Here is a 20,296-nt window from a genome sequence, read left to right as displayed (position 1 = left end):
TTTAGTGTGACTGCCACTGCTGTGCTCACTGGAAATGTGATTTTAGTTGTCAGATAGTAAGTATTACCATGTTAGGAAGTATCTACGATTTTTAGTTCATATGTCAGAAGCACTTTTTGGACACTTCATGAGTGATAAATATCTGGTCGTTTAACTAGATTCAGTTAGGGAAGGCCTTGTTCCTCATCCAGTCATGATTTACTTCTTGCATCGCGATCCTTATTAAGTTTCTTGATGTCTTTCCACTGTCAGCTTCAAGCCAGTTTTCACAGCTCGTCTACGCTAGAGATGGTGACCTAGTCGTCTGCTCTCTTTAAGTGTCTCTTTAAGTGTGTCCACTTCGAATTTTTCACTTAACCTAATCCTTACGGAATACTGTTGACTAAAATTGTTAAAGCAGACACCCCTCAAGGATCGATAGTGAAAGGACTTCTTAAATTATAAGTGTTTACAGGAGTTGAGTATTTCATTCTGTTTCGTGAATAAATGTAGCTTGGAGTGAACTACTAACCCAAACTTCTCCCTAACGTGCATTCCAGCACACCATCCAATGTTCCTGTGCTCATTAACCCCCAACTGCCCTGTAATTAAAATCTATGAGAAGACATATATTTAAATTTTATTCCTCATCGGCCGTTCTGAAGTTTGAGTTCCAATTCCCATTGCAAACTTTAGTAAAAACAAAAAAAGTAATTACGACCAAATTCAATTAAGATATCGTATGACTTCAACCAGTTCGGCGCAGTGGGTGTCCGAGAATGGTGGACATTTGTGGGGTCCTGCCCATTCGTCTCTTTGCTTGAATTGTTGTACAGCAGTCCGAGAACGCAGCATCCTTTAGGCATTCTATTTTTATGACAAATAAGAAGAATGACAAAACTTAACTTCTATGTACAACAAGTGGTCGCAAACGATAGGCGACATGCAAATAAGTGTCCCTTGCTATATACAGTGTTAATGCAAGCAGTTGATATGGATGACACGTCACTGCTACCGGAGCACTCTCTGCTGGGCCATGCTGATGCTGTCCGAATACTGAACGGCCGAGGCAGGCAGGAGCGGCGCTTATATTCTCCTCTTGTAGAGGCCGCTGCTGTCGTGGTGCGGTCCTAATCAGTGCACCACTGGCCGATATCGTTTCACCGCCTTCTCTTCTCTAGCGTTCTTCAGCTTCGTTCCAGCGCTTGTGGTTACGCCAGAACAACATTGTGCAAAAGGAAACATAGAACTTCGAAAATGTCCACGTTATATGCTGAAACCTCGTCCCACAGTATACTCAGTTATCAAAATTTAGACGTATCAGTATTTTTGTAGCAATAGGCATGTTTTAACCTAAACGAATCTAATTAAGGTTAGTTGAAACAATTCCTGGTCTCAGCACAGCATAGAAAGACCAGTTCCTTCACAAAGGTTTGATAAGAATAAAAGATGGAGAAGGTACGTGGTGAATGAAATGCCGACTTGCTTATCCTGATGGCCAATTAAACGCAGTTTATAAACGGAAACTGCAAAACTGAACTGTAACTGCGGAAAGGCACTCTCCCATAGCATTCTGTGTCTGACCCAGATACACGTCGACAACCCAACATTTCTCGCCCTATATTTAGTAAACAACAAATGGTAATCTCTGACGCAGAGTAGCCATATAAGAGGACCTTTAATTTCACACAAGTACTTCACACATACAAACCCGCTACCGCTTTCATATATTGCTTACTCTGTGGCGCGCTGTATTGTGGTTTGATTGCTTGTTGTACAATTTCAGCAAGATTACAATAAAATAAGTTACTTACTATTAATGGAATATGAAGTTTTATTTAATAACAGCTTTTCCCGGCTGATGATCGTTATTTTGTTAAACAAATCTCCATCTGGAAACGTGTAGCAATGTTGTCTGTCAAGCAGTGTAAATGGCACGAAGTTCACGCACAATAGTAATCATATATATATCAGCAAACAAGCTAAATGTATGACACGTAATCTGAACTAAACAAAAGTAATCATTTTTAGTAATTTTCAGTGGTATTCCATAATAGTCTCTTTACTAGTTGCATATCGTTTATCGAATTTAACGCTACTGTTATTCGGGGTGGTAACACGTTTTCTTTCAGCAAAATGAACAGTTTTGTCACACAATACCACACTCACACAACACTAATGTATTTTTTCGCTTCAAAATATTTCATAAAAGTCTTTACGAAATAACCAGGCTTCATACATCAGCATATAAGAATTTGTATCACATAAGATGCTGTTTCCATTTATAGAAGTTCACAATATTTAGGGATTACTCACAGTCTAACTGGAATTTATTACCTAAGATTGGGTTCTGGGCCACCAATACACAATTATTACCACTATTATGAGCAACAACATTTATGTCTGTATAGAAAGTTAATTTAAAACTACCGCTGCAGTATATCACTAAGATGGCGGCTAACGTAAGACAGTGACTTACCGATTCTTCTCCTACCCCTGTTTTACTATTAACAAATAATATATATTAAATCTTTTTGTATCTTTACTATATGTATTAACATTTGAAAATATTTCTTAGTGTTAATCGCTTATTATTCAGCATTTCCCAATAAACCGCACTGTAGATCAATAGTTCCAATGGCTGCGCTTCTTTGTAGCTGCTCAGAAAACTTAACATTTACATATGACGAGAGTCAAAATGAAATAAAACTCCAATCAAAGAAGATTTATTTCAGTGACACATAAACTATATTTATGAACTATAAAATTAGCAACATAATATACTCTTTTACGGACATCTGTGTTACCAGACATCAATCACATCCTATCAGTACAACAGTTCGAAAAAGAAGAAGGATTATTCTAGAAGAATCATAAGAAAACAAAAGATTGAGATTGCCATTATCTTTCTCCATGGGTATTGTCTGAGATATAGTTTCTTACAAAATATTAAATTATGTCATTTACAATAATTATTTGTTATTTTACTAACGATGAAGTCGTTTTTATTAATATCGCAAGAACGTTCATTCACTTTCCACACACAATGCTGTCGTGAATATTATTCTGAATAAAATGTAGCCGTGGGTATTACAACTCTCACAGACTTCTCATCATGTACGAGGGGCGGTCAATAAGTAATGAAACGCATTTATTTGTTCCATCATTTTGGTTAAAAAAAAAAATATTTTGTTGTGAGACATCGTGGCATATTCCTGCTTCACACCCTCCAGTTTCATGGAATTCCGATAGGTGGTGGCGCTATACGTGGCCTTCAAAATGGCGCCTGTAGCGGAGGTGCGTTACAAGCAGACAGCTGTCACTGAGTTTCTTTTGGCGTAAAACTGGTGTATCGCAGATATTCTAGCCGCTTGCAGAATGTCTACGGAGATCTGGCAGTGAACAAAACCACGGCGAGTCACTGGGCGAGGTGTCTGTCATCGTCACAACGGGGTCGCGTAAGTCTGCCTGACAGCCAGCCTGCCGGCCGCACACAGCTGTCACTCCTGCAGTTTTGCAATGTGTGGACTCTCTGTTTGCAAGTGATCGATGAGTCACAATCAGACGCCAGGCTGCACAACTGTGTGTCTCTGTTGTTAGTGCTGACTCACTCAAAATCGTGTGCTGACATTTCGCACCCTCCGGCTACCATCTGTTAGACCAATGAAGAACGCACTCTGCGGGAAAAAGTACCCGGGTGATGGTGAGCTTACTGATATAGCAAGACGATGGCTCAGACGTTGGCCAGTAGAATGCTACCATGTTAGACTACAGGCCCTCCCAGTAAAGTGGCATAAGGCTCTCACACTGAACGGAGATGATGTTGAAAAGTAGGATTTTGTAGGCAAAGCCTGTGGGGAATAGTATGGAGTATTTGAATCCATAATACGCTCTCAGGAAAAAAAATGGTTGTGTTACTTACTGAACGCCCCTCACGTATATACAGTCAGTCTCAAATGTTCAAATGTGTATGAAATCTTATGGGACTTAACTGCTAAGGTCATCAGTTCCAAAGCTTACACACTACTTAACCTAAATTATCCTAAGGACAAACACACACACCCATGCCCGAGGGAGGACTCGAACCTCTGCCGGGACCAGCCGCACAGTTGTCGGTCTCAACGGTACACCATTTTACACCGTAAGAAAGGACACCTTTCTCTGTCACAGCCTCGAACAGAAAAGAAAGAAGATGCAGGCTCTGTTTTCCTTCGGAATTTGTAAAAGCATGCCTAACGTCTTAGCTCTCTTTCCCTTAGTTGGCTTGGTTTATTCACATCCTAAAGAGCTCAAGCAGAGAAACTACCGTAACAGACGCTGCAGTGAAAGTTTATGAGTGGGTTCTGCGATAACAACAGAAGTTCGTCGCGAATAAGCGACACGTAATAAACTGAAGGTTAGCAATGTGCAAATATAACAAGCAAATTTCATTTTGATAAGACACGCCAAAAGGAATCGAGGAATGCAAGTTTCGAAATGGAGGAAGAGTGGAGAGTTAAAAGTACAGTAGAAGACCAGGGCTAGAGTACAGTAATCAGGTTCAAATTGATGTAAATTGTGGTTAAAATATTTTGTAAATTGCGGTAGTTACTCATAGCTGAAGAGCTTTTACACATAGCAGACTAGTGCAGAGGACTGCACGAAGCAGTCTTCGACTGATCTCCACAATGACGCAGAAATGTGTAACGCTAAATTATTTACAGATGGTAATCAGCTAGGAAAGCCGATAATTGAGAAAAGTATTCTTCGCAAAATGTAGCAAAATAAAGGCTGAATTTTTTTGTTTTCTCTGTTGTCCTCAGTACTTGAAGCAAATTTTTGGATAACCGTCACACCCAATTTGATATTTTGGCTTACTTCCTGTTGCACTGAATTTCAATGCAAGACCATCCACGGATGATGATGTAAGAACTGTGGTTCTGAACCTCATCTGATCTGTGCGATCTAAAATTTCTTGTCATATCTTTTGATATGTTCTCTCACTGAAAGATGTATTATTTTTGTCACCGATACAAATAATATGTGATAGTTTTCATGTTTCTCCCGAGATTGTCCTATGTTGTGAGGATGTAACTTCGAAGGTCTTTCTTGAGACAGGATGACAATGACTGTTTCCTATTTTGGACAAATAGAAATACTGTCCATGCTTTTTTAATGACTTTCCTCTCTTTTTTTATCAGTTTGTGGGTGTGGCTTCCATAGCCGAAAATATTCTGGGTTATTACTGGGGTTGTTAGCTGAATTTTTGTGAAGAAACCCAACTTTAAAATGGAGAAACACGGATATATCAGCTGTTACGAAATGTTCTGCGATCAGGAGAGCATCACATTCTGTTTGGTAAAACTCTTGGCCTGGAAGTCACGCGCCTGTATTGTCATACGATATGCAGGGACACGATAGAGGTTATTAAACATACCTATAGTTTAATGGGATGAAGCTGATTGTGAAACTAAAAGGTATCTTTATTCCCCTGCTAAAGAAGATGAGTACTGTTCTTCTTTCATGGGGCGATAAATCATAACGAATGCAGTAATTGACAATGGCCGATTACGGTTGAACTTTGAAAACATGTGGCAGCATATTTCTGCAGGGCACCACGCAGAAACGAACTTTTATTGTAGTCAGTAATGAGCCAGTAGCTTGCATTTCTTCGAATTATACGTAGAAGAGATAATTAATATAGAAGTATATTGAAGGACGTCTGGAGCGATTGGATGCAATGTTGTGGATTTAATCGGTCCGCGTAACTGCTACAATCACCAGTGAGTATACGACGAGTATGACCAAAAGAAATGTGAACAACTGACACAAACAGTCTGTTAGATAGACTATTACGCGCAACAGCCGCGGAATACACTTAACTGCGACATAATGCTGTCACAATCACGCAGAAAACTCTTTTTTTGTACAACTGACATTTTCAACGTAATGTGAACGATGCGCAGATGCCGTTCGTGGTCAAATAGAACGGCGTACCCTGCCGCCTTGGCTAGGATCTGGATTTATGTTCACGCATGCATTTTTCGCGGTGTTCCCTTGTTTTTACTCAACTCCCATACAACAGCACACACTCACACTAATATCCCACCCGTATTGAGATAAGTGTCAAAGGCTTGCAGTGAAGAGAAATGCAAATTGCAGTTGAAGATGACAGTCTCCATTTTACTGGAGTGTGTAAACATAAAAAAGTGAAAAGGAAAAATCGAAGATTGTGTTTAACGCCCCGTCGATATCGAGATCATTAGAGACGGAACACAAGCGGGCATTCTGTTAAGGGTGTGGAAGGAAATCGGCCGTGCCCTTTTTGAGGGAAACATCCCGTCATTTCCGTGGAGCGATTTAGGGAAATCACGGAAACCCAAATCGGGATGGTATTTATTACTTCTCACGCCATTAAGTTCTAATTTCTCTGAATCATCGAATCTGTAAATTAGTTATCGCCAAGGGTATCTTTTACGATAATATATGTTTATACTTATTACCTTGTTCTTTCATTTTATTATTTTATCGTAAAGCCCAACTCTGAATGACACAGATTTCATAGTCTTTATTTTCATGACTACAGACGATCCAGTCCCATTTATGTGAGCCGGCCGAAGTGGCCGTGCGGTTAAAGGCGCTGCAGTCTGGAACCGCAAGACCGCTACGGTCGCAGGTTCGAATCCTGCCTCGGGCATGGATGTTTGTGATGTCCTTAGGTTAGTTAGGTTTAACTAGTTCTAACTTCTAGGGGACTAATGACCTCAGCAGTTGAGTCCCGTAATGCTCAGAGCCATTTGAACCATTGAACCATTTATGTGACCACCTGTCAAAACGCTCAACAACCACCTTTTGTAACGCATACTTGCAGGTAGAAAGTCAGTGAGGCTCTGGAAGGTACCGACAAGGACGTGGCGTGGCCAGCTGTTCTATGTACTTTGCTTGTGTCACAGAGTGATGGACTTCGGGCAAGTGAGAGACTGTTTGTTTACTCTTAGGACAGTATATCTTTGACATGTTGTATTGTATGTTCTGTGACTATGTAATAATGTGATGTTAGACTGCTAATCTCTGCTCTATTGTGATTCACGACATAAAAATTTGAAGTGGGGAAAGAAACGCGCAAGTCATATATCACTCTTGCCACACGTGCTGCCACACGAGCTGTACACCTCGTACTCTGTACAGACTTGTCAACGGACAAGTTTCTTATGGCACTTCAGCGATTCGCCGGAAGACGCGGGCTACCCCACACGATATATACAGATAACGCGAAAACATTCCAATGTACGAATTTGGGACTAGCCCAACTTTGGAAGGTATTAACCACCACAAAAACTTATCAGTTCCTCGCCCACCACGGTATTACTTGGAAATTCATTGTCTCCCGGGTTTCGGCACCAAATTTTTATGTCGTGAATCACAGTAGAGCAGCGATTAGCAGTCTAACCACACTTTATTACATAGTCACAGAACATACAATACAACATGTCAAACATACACTGTCCTCTGAGTAAACAAACAGTCTCTCACTTGCCCGAAGTCCATCACTCTGTGACAGCTTGAGAATGAACGGCGTGACAGCCCGATCGACGTGGTCCCACAGAATTTGACTGATCTTAAGTAGGGGGAGTTTGGTGATTAGCGGAGTACTCACCCTGGTCTTCCAACTTCACGTGTACACTGCGAGCTGTGTGATGCTTTGCATTGTCCTGCTGGTAGATGCAGTGGTGTAGAGGAAAAGCAAACTGCATGTAGGAGTGACCATGACCTCAGGGATAGATGCACACTTGTGTTGATCCATTTCACGTTCGAGAATAATGTCACCCTGGGAATGCCACCAAAATGTACTCCTGAACTTGATGCTGGCTCCTCCAGCTTAGAACCTTCCGACGAACGTTGTAGGGCCGTACGCGCCAACGGCAGTCTGTACGATGAAGCAGAAAACGTGATCCACCTGGAAAGGCCTCCTGTCGGCGCTCAGTGGACCTTCAGTTGCGGTTCTGGAGTGGGAATTCCAGCCTCCGTCGGCGATGAACAGCAGTCGCCATGGGTGCAGGAAGGAGGCGCCTGCTGCGGAGGCGCATAAAGCAGAAACATTCACTGAACGGGCGTTGAGGAGACACACACACATTTATAGCCTAACGAAGGAGACGTGGGTAAGTTTTTTGCAAACGTAAACATTAAAAATAGTGTGCATTTGATTTGAAAGTGGAAAATGTGACAGTAAGAATCAGTAACAGGTCCTCTAGCTTCATCAGCTATCGACGCAAATACAGTAAAAGATTATTTAACTGCGTTACGAAAGCATCCTATTCATGTCATAGGCTTCTCTCTTTGGTTACTTTGAATGAAGAGACAAAGGGCAATTTATATTTATGACGGAAAATCAAGTGCGCCTTTAAGGAAAAAAAAAGGAAAGACGAACAGGTGCACGTTGCCTAAACCTGCATTATAGAGAAATAGGAAACGACTAGGATGAAGAAGAAGACGAAACAGAAGAAGAAGAAACGTATTCAGAGATTAATTTTAAAAGAACCACTTTTTAGTGTCCCATAGCAAATGGTACAGATTCAAGTATATTGGGAATTGTCTTTGTTTATGGTGTTAGATGAAATGTGGGGTGTAGAAACGAAAGGTGAATACGAGAGATGAACTGCTTGGTGGCATCATTGAAGCTGCTGCTCTCATTAGGGAACGTACAGAAGCACTCGCACAACCAACAGTACATGTCCTACCTAGAGTGCGCATATCCAATGAAGTTGACGGTGGGATATTCTAGAATTTATTGTCAACTGTAAAACACTTGTAATGTGACATGCACAAGAGGGCTTAAGGTGAATCTGTTACAAAAAATGATATTTTTCGATTGACACTTTGTAAAATACGTTGTAACATTTACTTCCTGTTATACATCTGTACATGTGTACACCCGATATTTTATTGAACAGCACTGAAGCTGAATATGAAGCTATACTATCTCGGAAACTATTCCAGAATATGTCCATATGAATATTTCGCCTTCAAATGATCGTTCTTCTGATATACCTGAAAAGTCAACATACCTGCCCAGAAACCCTATACCCAAAGGGTTTGCAGTTTAATTTTTTTCGTGTTTACACATTTAGTACTTGGTTGTGTGGACCAATGCCTGAAGCTATTTGAAGAAATAATAATATGAGGGACGTTCAGTGTGTAATGCAACAGATATTTCTGAAGGCAGGTTGGTTTGATTTACCATTCCAGTGCAGGATATTGTTTCCCTCTCTTTTGGATACGAAACTCTATTTTTCAGCATAATCTCGGTCCGATGAGACGGCCTTACGCCTCCCTACCACGCTGACCTGTATGCCCGCACGGTACCACCTGCTGGTCCACGTCGGAGACGTCTTGTAGCATCATCCACGTGCTGCTTCCCGCGGAGTCCATTTCTCTTTCGACCAGAGACATGGAACTCGGAAAGTGCGAGATCCAGGCTGTAGGGTGAATGACGAAGAACAATCCAGTGAACTATTTTGAGATCCTGTTGGATGTGCAGACTTGTGTGAGGTGTTCTGTTGTTATGGAGAAGGAGACAGTCGTTTACATTTTTGTGGGAACACACTGAAGTCGTTCCTTCAGTGTCATGAGGGCACCAGGGTAAACTTCAGAGTTGATCGTTGCACCATGAGAGGGTATATCAAAGTGTCCACACTACGAACAGATGTGTCCAGCCCTGCAGCGAGGTGTCCGTCTGTGATCTATCGATCACCTCGAATGAAAATGTCGACACGTTCCAACACTGCAGGAGTCACAGCCGTGTGCAACGAACCGGAGCGCCTGAGATCGGTCAGGTTAGCGCGACTCTGTTGCAGTGATCACAGACACCCTCCTACGCCTCCGCAGACATTCTGCAAGCGCTTATGAATATCTGCGATACTCTGGTTTTCCACCAAAAGAAACGTATTGACAGCGCTCTGCTTTGAACACACCTGCATTACAGAGGGCTACATATAGCGCCACCACAGATCGGAACTTCATGAAACTACAGAAGCTGAAGCGGGGTATTGCACGATGTCACCTAGCAAAGTCTTCATGTTTTCAACAGAAACGGACAGAGAAAAAAATGACATTAATTATTGAACGCCCCTAGTAGAACGATACCTTTATTTCGAATGTGGAGCTTACTCCACCGACGTTATGTAGCTTTACAAAACCGTCGTCAGCAAACAATTTGTTTGGAACAAATGCTGCTATTTATTTATTTACATAAAACTGCGGTCAACCGATTGTCGTTATGAATGAAACAAAGTTCCAGGCTCTAAAAGCTACTCGTTAAAGATGAAGCCTAAAGGACACAAATGCGTCTGTCCGTAGCGTTCCACAGAAGTCGTCCATCGGACAGACAGATCTGTTTGCGCTTCGGCAGAGAGGAATATGGACTGCGATCTGGCGATAACGAGCTGCCCTTGCCGGAGCTACGCGGGCCGCCTGTCCTCTGGAGGCGAACAGCCGCTGAGGCGCGCCACTTGCTGTCAGGATGGAGCGGTACGCAGGTCGCGTCGCCCTGGTGACGGGCGCCAACTCCGGCATCGGCGCCGCCACCGCGCGGGCGCTGCTCAGGAGGGGGCTCGAGGTCGTCGGCCTCGACAAGACGATCGACAGGGTCCAGGTAGTTAACTAACCACCAGCCTCGGTACAGCATCTGAAAATCGGACAGGTTCGAAAACTGTGCCAGTATTTCTGTTCCAAGTGTTATTTAGCTAACTGAAACAGAAATAGCGTGGGTTTCAGTGCCATAGAGAAATGAATGTGATGTATTAAGAGTAAGGTATTACTTTTTTCTATTTTTAGCTCAGTCACTTTTTTATGACACAATCGTAACTGGTTTTCAGCCTTCATAGGTCATCCTCAAATGCTACTTTTTTTGGGTCATCAGTCTTCTGACTGGTTTGATGCGGCCCGCCACGAATTCCTCTCCTGTACCAAACTCTTCATCTCAGAGTAGCACTTACAACCTACGTCCCCAATTATTTTCTGAATGTATTCCAATCTCTGTCCTCCTTTGCAGTTTGTCTCCTCTACATCTCCGTCTAGTACCATGGAAGTCATTCCCTGATGTCTTAAACCAATGTCCTATCGTCCTGTCCCTTCTGCATGTGAAAGTTTTCCACATATCCCTTTCCTCTCCGATTCTGTGCAAAAATTCGTCTTCATTACCTTACCATTTAACCTAATTTTCAACATTCATCCGTACCTCCACATCTCAAATGCTTCGATTCTCTTCGGTTCCGTGTTTCCCACAGCCCATGCTTCGCTACCACACAATGTTGTGCTCCAAATGTACTTTCTGAGAAATTCCTTCAACAGATTAAGGCCCTTTTTACCGGTGCTAGTCCGCTTTTGATGTCCACCTTGCCCCGTCCGACACTTGTTATGTTGTTTCCTAGGAAGAGGAATCCATTAACTTCATCTACTTCGTGACCATAGGTCCTGATGTTAGGTTTCTCGCTGTTCTCATTTCTGCTACTTCTCATTACATTCGTCTTTCTACGATTTACTCTCAAACCATATTCTGTACTAATTAGACTATTAATTCAGTTCAGAAGATCATGTAGTTCATCTTCACTTCCACTCAAGATAGTAATGTCATCAGTAAATCGTGTCATTGATATCCTTTCACCTTGTGTTTTAATTCCACTCCTGAACCTTTCTTTTATTTCCATCATTGCTTCCTCGATGTACAGATTGAAGAGTAGGGGCGAAAGGCTACAGCCTTGTCTTACACCCTTCTTAATACGAGCACTTCGTTCTTGATCGTCCACTGTTATTATTCCCTCCTGGACCTTGTACGTACTCTATATTAACCGTCCCTCCCTATAGCTTACCCCTATTTTTCTCAGAATTTCGAACATCTTGCACCATTTTGTATTCTCGAACGCTTTTTCCAGGTCGACAAATCCTATGAATGTATCTTGATTTATCTTTAGTCTTGCATCCGTTTTCAACCGACATGTCAGGATTGCCTGTCTGGTGCCTTTACCTTTTTCTAAAGCCATGAGCTGTTAAGCTGATTGTGCGATAATTCTCGTACTTGGCAGCTCTTGCAGTCTTCGGAACTGCGTGGATGATATTCTTTAGAAATTCAAATGGTATGTCGTCAGACTACTCATACATTCTACACACCAACCTGAATAGTCGTTTTGTTGCCAGTTCCGCCAAGGATTTTAGAAATTCTCTTGGAACGTTATCTATCCGTTCCGCCTTATTTGATCTTAAGTCCTCCAAAGCTGTCTTGAATTCTGATTTTAATCTCTTCTAAATCCACTGGTGTTTCATTTTCTACCACAACAGATATACCCTCCCCTTCATAGAGGCCTTCAATGTACTCTTTCCAACTATCTTCTCACTCGTCTGCATTTAACAGTGGAATTCCCGTTGCACCCTCAATCTTACCACTCTTGCTATTAATTTCACCGTAGGCTGTTTTGATTTTCCTGCTGCGTCAGTCCTTCCGACCATCATTTCTTTTTCGATTTCTTCACGTTTTTCATGCAGCCATTTCGTCTTAGCTTCATTCCTCAGCAATTTGTATTTCCTGAATTTCCCTGCACACTGCACTTCCTATTTGTTTCATTCCTCTGCAACTTGTATTTCTATATTCCTGAATTTCCCTGAACACTCCTGTACTTCTTTCTTTTCGGAGTTATTTCATCTGAACCAATGTTTTTCTATCCAACTTCTATCATTGCTCTTATTAGAGATGTCCATTACTCTTCAACTGTACTGCCTACTGAGCTATTCCTTATTGTTGTATCTACAGCCATAGAGAACTTAGCGTATCGTGTCATTCCTCATTACTCTTGTATCCCACTTCTTTGCTTATTGATTCTTCCTGACTAATCTCTTACACTTCAGCCTACTCTTGATCACCACTGCATTCTGATCTGAGTCTATATCAACTCAGTCGAGTATCTGATTTCAGAATCTCTGCATGTCTATGATTTAATCGAACTGAATATTCCCGTATCACTCAGACTTCTCCAAGAAAACTTCCACCTCTCTTGAACAGAGTATTCACTATTACTAGCTGAAACTTATAACAGAACTAAATCAATCTTTCTAGTCTCTCATTCCTAGTCCCGCGCCCTTATTCTCCTTCCCTTAGAACTGTATTCTAGTCCCCGATTACTATTATATTTTCATCTCCGTATTCATACTGTATTACCCGCTCAATATCCTTATATACTTTCTCTGTCTCTTAATATTCAGTCTGCGACGTCGGCATTTATACCTGAACTATCGTTGGTGTTGGTTTTCTGTCGATTCTCATACAAACAACTCTATCAGGGAAATGTTCACAGTAACACACTCTCTTCCCTTCGTTCAATTTGAAATGAATCCTACTCCCGTTTCACCATTTGTCGCTGCTGTCGATATTACCCTATACTCATCTAATCATAAATCCTTGTCTTCTTTCCATTTCACTTCACTGAACTCTACTATGTCTATAATGAGCATTTGAATTTCTCTTCTCAGATTTTCTAGCTTCCCGACCACGTTCAGGCTCCTGACAAACCCACGTCCCGACTCTTAGGACGCTATCCTTTCGTTGGTCATTTAACCTTTTTCTCGTGGTCACCTCCCCTTTGGCAGTCCACTCCCAGAGATTCGAATGGGGGACTGTTCCGGAATCTTTTGTCAATGGAGAGATCATCATGAAAATTTTTCAGTTACAGGCTACATATCTTCTGGATACACGTTATGTGTCTTTAATGCAGTGATTTCCATTGCCTTCTGCATTGTTGATTGCGTTTACTTAAACTTATGGGCTGACTTTTTTCTGGTTCATAAACATTTTATCTTTATCTGTTATTACTTTTATATTGTAATTTCATGTACTGACACGTTCCATGACCTTGGACGTTTGATATTGTTGTTTCTTCCGCCCTTAGGGGCAGTTTCCTAAACCGAGGACAAGAGAGTGGCCTTAACCTCCGTCCGCTGCATCGCCCCCTTTGACAAGGCCGTTGGCAGAAAGAGGGTGATTCTTATGTCGGAAGTCTTCGCCTGCCAATGATGGTTATTAATCAATATTCAAGTAGTTTCGTGTTTCGAACTTGGGACCGAAGACGTCAATCAAATCAATAATCAAAGACGATACCCCTCGACCACTTGTGCATCACCAATGCTGCTATGGACAATACGAAAGGTTACAGTAAGACCTGAAACAAGTGCTATTTTTTCACTTGGTTTACTTGTGAGCTTAGTAATGTGCTATAACAATGTATATGGTTTCATCTGATGAACAAGTGCTCATCACCGTCTCCACAGACGGGATGTTATTTATTCAAAAATGTATTAACAGTTCTTGCTGCTAACAAGTGAGTCTGACTGTAGGACTGTAATACTGTAAACACTATTGTCTGAACTTGTCATGTTCTCAGAGATTCAAAACACACTATCTAATGTCGGCAAGTAAACAAACCAAGACTTACCTTAATGTTGCGTTTGGCTTCTATATTCACACTAGCGAAATCCTTCAATAGAGTCCAGATTTTCATTACCGGAATGACAGCGTCGACCTCCGTGGATTCTCATTTATTTTCACGAAGCATCTTGGTGATACCCGCGTGTTGCTCGAGCCTGTAGTAACAAATCACGCAGACCGTCTTTGAGTTGCTCCGACATCTTCCTTTAATCCGAACTTTTGGAGATCCAAATTACTGGAGCACTACTCAAGAATGGGTCGCACAAGTGTTCTATTCGCGGTCTCCTCCATATCTGAGCCAAATTTTCATCAGAATTCTTCCAATAAATTTAAATCGATAATTCGCCTTCGCTACTGCCGACACTACTTGCTCCTTTCATTTCATATAGCTTTGCAATGTTACACGTAGACATACAGAGCGTAACGGGTGTAATTTATTTTAATTTTATTTACACGTCAGGTTCCGTAGGACCAAGGTCATGGAACGTGTCAGTACTTGAAATTACAACATAGAGGTAATAACAGATAAAAATCAAAAGTTTATGAACCAGAAAAATGTCAGCCCATAAGTTAAAGTAGACGCGATCAACAATTCAACCAGAATGAGTTCAATTTTTAAAGGAATTCCTCGACAGAGTAGAAGGGGTGACCCATGAGGAAACTCTTTAGTTTCGATTTGAATGCGCGTGTATTAGTGCAAAGATTTTTTAATTCGAGTGGTAGCTTATTGAAAATGGATGCAGCAGTATACTGCACACCTTTCTGCACAGGAGTCAAGGAAGTCCGATCCAAATGCAGGTTTGATTTCTGACATGTATTAACTAAGTGAAAGTTGCTTATTCCTGTGAATAAGCTAATATATATATATGGTGAACAGGGGTCGACAAGGGGTTCGTGAACTTACACCACTTATTGCCCGAACTCTCCCGTTTCTGAGCCAAAAATATCATTTTAGAAAGGGAAGAGTTACCCCAAAATATAATACCATACGACATAAGCAAATGAATATAAGCAAAGTAGACTAATTTTCGTGTCAAACGATCACTGACTTCAGATACCGTTCGAATAGTAAAAATGGCAGTATTAAGTCTCTGAACAAGATCCTGAACGTGGGCTTTCCATCACAGTGTACTATCTATCTGAACACCTAGAAATCTGAACTGCCCAGTTTCACTAATCATATGCCCATTCTGTGAAATTAAAACGTCGGGTTTTGTTGAATTGTGTGTTAGAAACTGTAAAAACTGAGTCTTACTGTGATATAGCGTTAGCTTATTTTCTACAAGCCATGAACCTAGGTCATGGACTGCACTATATGAAACCGAGCCAATGTTGCACATAACATACTTTACTACCAAGCTAGTGTCATCAGCAAACAGAAATGTTTTAGAGTTACCCCTAATGCCAGAGGGCATATCATTTATATAAATAAGGAATAGGAGTGGCCCCAACACTGATCGCTGGGGCACCTCCTACTTGATTGTACCCCACTCAAACCCCACATCACAGCCATTCTCAACATTGTGAATAATAATCTTTTGCTGTCTATTGCTAAAGTAAGAGGTGAAACAAGTGTGAGCTACTCCCAATATTACGTAATGGGCCAACGTCTGCAGCAATATTTTGTGATCAACACAATCAAACGCCTTAGTTAAATCAAAAAAATATGCCTAGCGTTCGAAACCTTTTGTTTAACTCATCCAGTACCTCACAGAGAAAGAAAATATTGCAAATTGTGAAATTATTTAAGTGGAGCTCCGATACACCAATAATCTACAAGCAGTTCGCTAACTTTGTCTCTAATACCTCTCATATTTTGATGAAATATACTAATTCCTTCTCTATTTGGAAACATGACGTCCTCTGAAGGTGAGCCCTTAGTTAGAGGGACTTGCTTTAAGTAAGTTCAGATATTTCTACTGGTTGCTGAGGACAGCGTACTGAATAATATTACTTCTTTATTTATGTCACTGCAGACTGAAAGCCATAGTCAGTACAAGTCATATATGTTTTAGTTGGTTAGTACCTCCAAGTACATGAGGCAAGAGAAAGCACTGAATGACCGTCTTTCCCCTGGGCAGCAGGTCAGGTGTGAGGCGTGGACGTGTGGTCGCAAAACGCTTAGTGCACACTGACAGGCATAGTCCTCTTAGTGGTGCAGCATTGTCATGCAGAAAGCCTCAGGTCGTAAAGCTTCTGATGTGTTTGCGGGAAGACTGTTACACGCAGAGAAACAACAACCAGCACGCTGATGTGTGTACACTTCAAGGTCCCATCTGTAACAATATCCGCAACTACACCTGTTACAGCCTGTATAATCGTCACGTCTGTGTCCTTCAGCACAACACTACCAATGTACCGAACAGTACAGGAGTGTTTTTCCTACTCATCCGCATTAACTGACACCTTTCTACATTTGCATCAAGCTGTCATTCATCATACCAAATTGAAATTATCTCCGACTCATCCTGTAGCCTCTAACACACTCTACGAAAACACTTTCCATTACACTGCAGTATAGTCAGCAAACCGTTGCCTTACCCATCACATCGTTTATCCATATCTGGAGAATAAGACAGGTTTCATCACTCGTCCCTGGCATACTCGAGATAATAACCTCGTCTCATTTGCACTCTGGAACAACGAACTACGTACTGTTGCATATGGTAGGACCTTCTTTAAACCACAATAGAGCGCTGTGTGGCAATGTGTGGAATTCATTCTGGAAATCTAAAAAAATTGAATTTGCCTGTTGCCCTTCATCAATGGTTCGCAGGTTTTCATACAAGAAAAGGACAAGCATTTTTCACGAGCGGTGCATTCTAAATCTGTGCTGATTTGCGGACAGAAACTTTTGTGTCCAAAGGAGATTTATTATTTTCCTCGATAGCGTTAGTGATCCGTTCATATACTCCTCTTACACGCACGAGTCACCTGCGCTTTTTTCCACTCAGTTGAGACTTCACTCTGAGCCGGAGATTATGCAAGCTGGTTACGGGTTCAGTGCCAAAGAGTACTCCCCGTAACACAGAATACTGCATTCCATACGGACCCGGCGACTGATTTCTTTTCAGTTTTTTCAGATGCTTCTCTATATCAGTGATGACTATAACTATGTTTCTCGTACTGGGGTATGTGTGGCGGTCAAACGACGATGTCTGTACTATATTCCTAGGTGAATGATTTTTTAAACGCGAAATTTAAAATTACTGTTCCTATTGCTGCCTTCTGTTGTCACACCAGACTGGACTTTTCGATGAGTTACTGGATAGAAGCCTTTGACTCAGTTACTAATTTTATGCACTGCCAGAATTTTCTCCAGGCCTCGTCAAGATCTGCTAACGTATGGAGGTGAATTTGTGTTAGTCTGCTAAGTGACAATAACTGGTAGCTGGGGTCTTCGCAGTACATGCTCAGCGAATGTGGGGTCATCATTCTGCGACCTCCTGTTGATTTCATGTTCTGCCAGCGAAGCTGCTATCCCTTTGCTTGACTGCTATCCCTCTGCCTGACTGGCCAATATAGAACTTATCATACTAAGGACAAGTAATTTTTTATATCCCACTTTACCTGTCCTAGCTATGGTATTGTACACCGCTCCTGCAGTCAATGCAAAGAGCACCAGAGCGAATAGAACAGGGGTTGAATTTTCGGTTCTTGTTTACGTTGAAAGGTGTTATCTACCAGCACAGGGCTGTAGCTATTGATTGTGACAAGAAATTTGTGCCTCAGCCTAGATGAGTAACTTCCTTTCCAGTTTTACGATATTGCAGTGCCTGTGTTGATAAGAAGAACGATGCAATGTGCTTCCGGACATACATGCATGTCAGGCATTGTGTTATGAAACACACAAAATTTATTCGAATTTGCGAGTGCGAAGAAACATCAGCTTAATAAGGGAATGATGACAGTGAAAATTTGTGCCGACCCGACATTCGAACCTTTACTTCCAGCTTTACATGAGCATTCACGTTAATCGCTTTGGCTATCCGTGAAGGACTCGTGGCCTGACCTAAACTTCCGTATGTCTTCGTTCCTGCAACAGAACCTGTACTCGTACACACATTATGTAATTCCCGTACAGGGGAGGAATGTTTAATTGAACGTCGCTGTCCAGCATTGGCATATCAATTTGATATTGCAGTGCCTGTCGTGATAAGAAGGAAGATACACTGTCCTTCCGGATATGCATGCATGCAATTCTGAACCTCATGGATAGGGAGTAGCAGCCGTCCATATCCCCTCCCCACACACACATCCAAGCAGTTTCAGCGTTCAATTTGAGGGCAGGGAACTATTTTTGCAATGTCTTCCTGACGTCCAGAAAGAAGTTTAGTCTGCAACAGAGTACGTGCTGATCTGAAACGCCCTGGCTATTAATGCTTTGTACCAGACTAGTACTCGAACCAAGAACCTTCGTGCTACACTGGTAAGTGCTCTACTAACTGAGCTATTCAGTCGCAGGTCGCAACTCACGCCCCTCCTACAAACCTGTACTTCTATCATAGATTCCACACTTCATAGAACTCCTGCATGCCTTCTTGTAGAACCATAACGCCTGGAAAAAAGAATATTGTAGAAAAATGACTTACCCACAGCCTGAATAATTGATCTTGGAATCAATTTAACACTTCAGGCGAGTGTGTGCTTAAACATTAAGTCATATTAGAACTGTGTCTGCACACTGGAGTGGGCTTGTAACTAGGGAGGGAACAAATGTGTCAACATCCTACTAAAATTTGGGATGTTGTTAGAAGACATAAACCGCCCCCCCGCCAGGTGTCTCAGCGATCGCTCCATGTCTGCAGCCAGACTTGGCATTCCAGACAGGAATGTCCAGATGTGGAGGCGTCTAGGGAGGAGTGGAATGGTAGGAATTTGGATTTTAGCAATATCTCTAGTGCCAACATTTGTCAGTGATTGATATTGAATTTTCTCAAATATCCACGTCAAAATCGGTGAATACCCACAATGAATATGATCACAAAGGCTGCCCGAAACATTAGTATTAGTATTAGTTCGCTCTTCACCCGCCTAGAGGGCGGCATGATTTTATCTCGCCTGACTGGTTTCAGAGGCTTAGCGACGGTTTGCGCCTTAAGCCAGAAATGTCATTTCGTTCCCGTCACTGGCTACCTCTGCCAAACACCTGGATACCAAGCAAAGTCGTCCTAGGAAACCAAACACATATTTATCAGTGTAATTACAATTAAATATTACGATCATCGTACCAGTCTGATGACATTTGCCAATGAACAAAGTATTGGAAATGACTTCTGTTGACGGCTTGGGCTCTGGAAATTTCCATATCTATACCATTGTTATTAGTGGACATAATTTTCCACATAAAACCTTTCCTGCCCTTACACCAATCTGTGCAATGAAAAATTATGTCCACACACACATGCTAGGTGTCTTGATTCTCCTCATTTTTAGAAACTTGCTTGATTTGAAGTGTCCTAGCCAATGAGGGTCGAGAATGGACTGTAGGTATTTTCCTCCACGACTCTCTCAAACAAGTGCTGTAAAACACAGGCCTCCGGCAATATGTGATGATCAAAAGTGTTCCCAGTGACAAAAGGGTTAGAAAGGCATCACCAGTATGTGTTGGTGTACTGTAATAAACGTCGCAGTCGACAGTGCCACAAAGAACATGTCAGGATCTGCATAGGGGAGCTAATGAGAAGACGTTCTGCGATACATTTTGCTACAGCTATATTGCCCGCCCTGCAGATCCAGTTGAACCCCAGCATTGCTGTACTGTGTAGCTGTTTACGAATTGAGTCTGTCATCTCCCAATGTCGGCTATACTCTTCAGTGCATTGAAATTACAATTACCGATGTCAAATCAATCCTCCCCTTACAACT

At 41.8% G+C, this 20,296-nt stretch overlaps 1 protein-coding gene across 1 annotated transcript in view; it reads left to right on the top strand.

Annotated features, from left to right (window-relative positions):
- The first annotated feature begins 10,477 nt into the window (after window positions 1–10,477).
- The window catches only part of LOC126235586 (dehydrogenase/reductase SDR family member 11-like), a 47,079-nt gene continuing 37,260 nt past the window's right edge, over window positions 10,478–20,296 (top strand). Inside the window, exon 1 of the mRNA XM_049944301.1 lies at window positions 10,478–10,609. Coding sequence (XP_049800258.1) covers window positions 10,478–10,609 — 132 coding nt within the window. The remainder of the gene's footprint in view (window positions 10,610–20,296) is intronic.

The sequence above is a fragment of the Schistocerca nitens genome, chromosome 2, assembly GCF_023898315.1.
Source record: "Schistocerca nitens isolate TAMUIC-IGC-003100 chromosome 2, iqSchNite1.1, whole genome shotgun sequence".
Classification (NCBI taxonomy): Eukaryota; Metazoa; Arthropoda; class Insecta; order Orthoptera; family Acrididae; genus Schistocerca; species Schistocerca nitens.
This window is presented reverse-complemented; position numbering and strand designations above follow the sequence as displayed.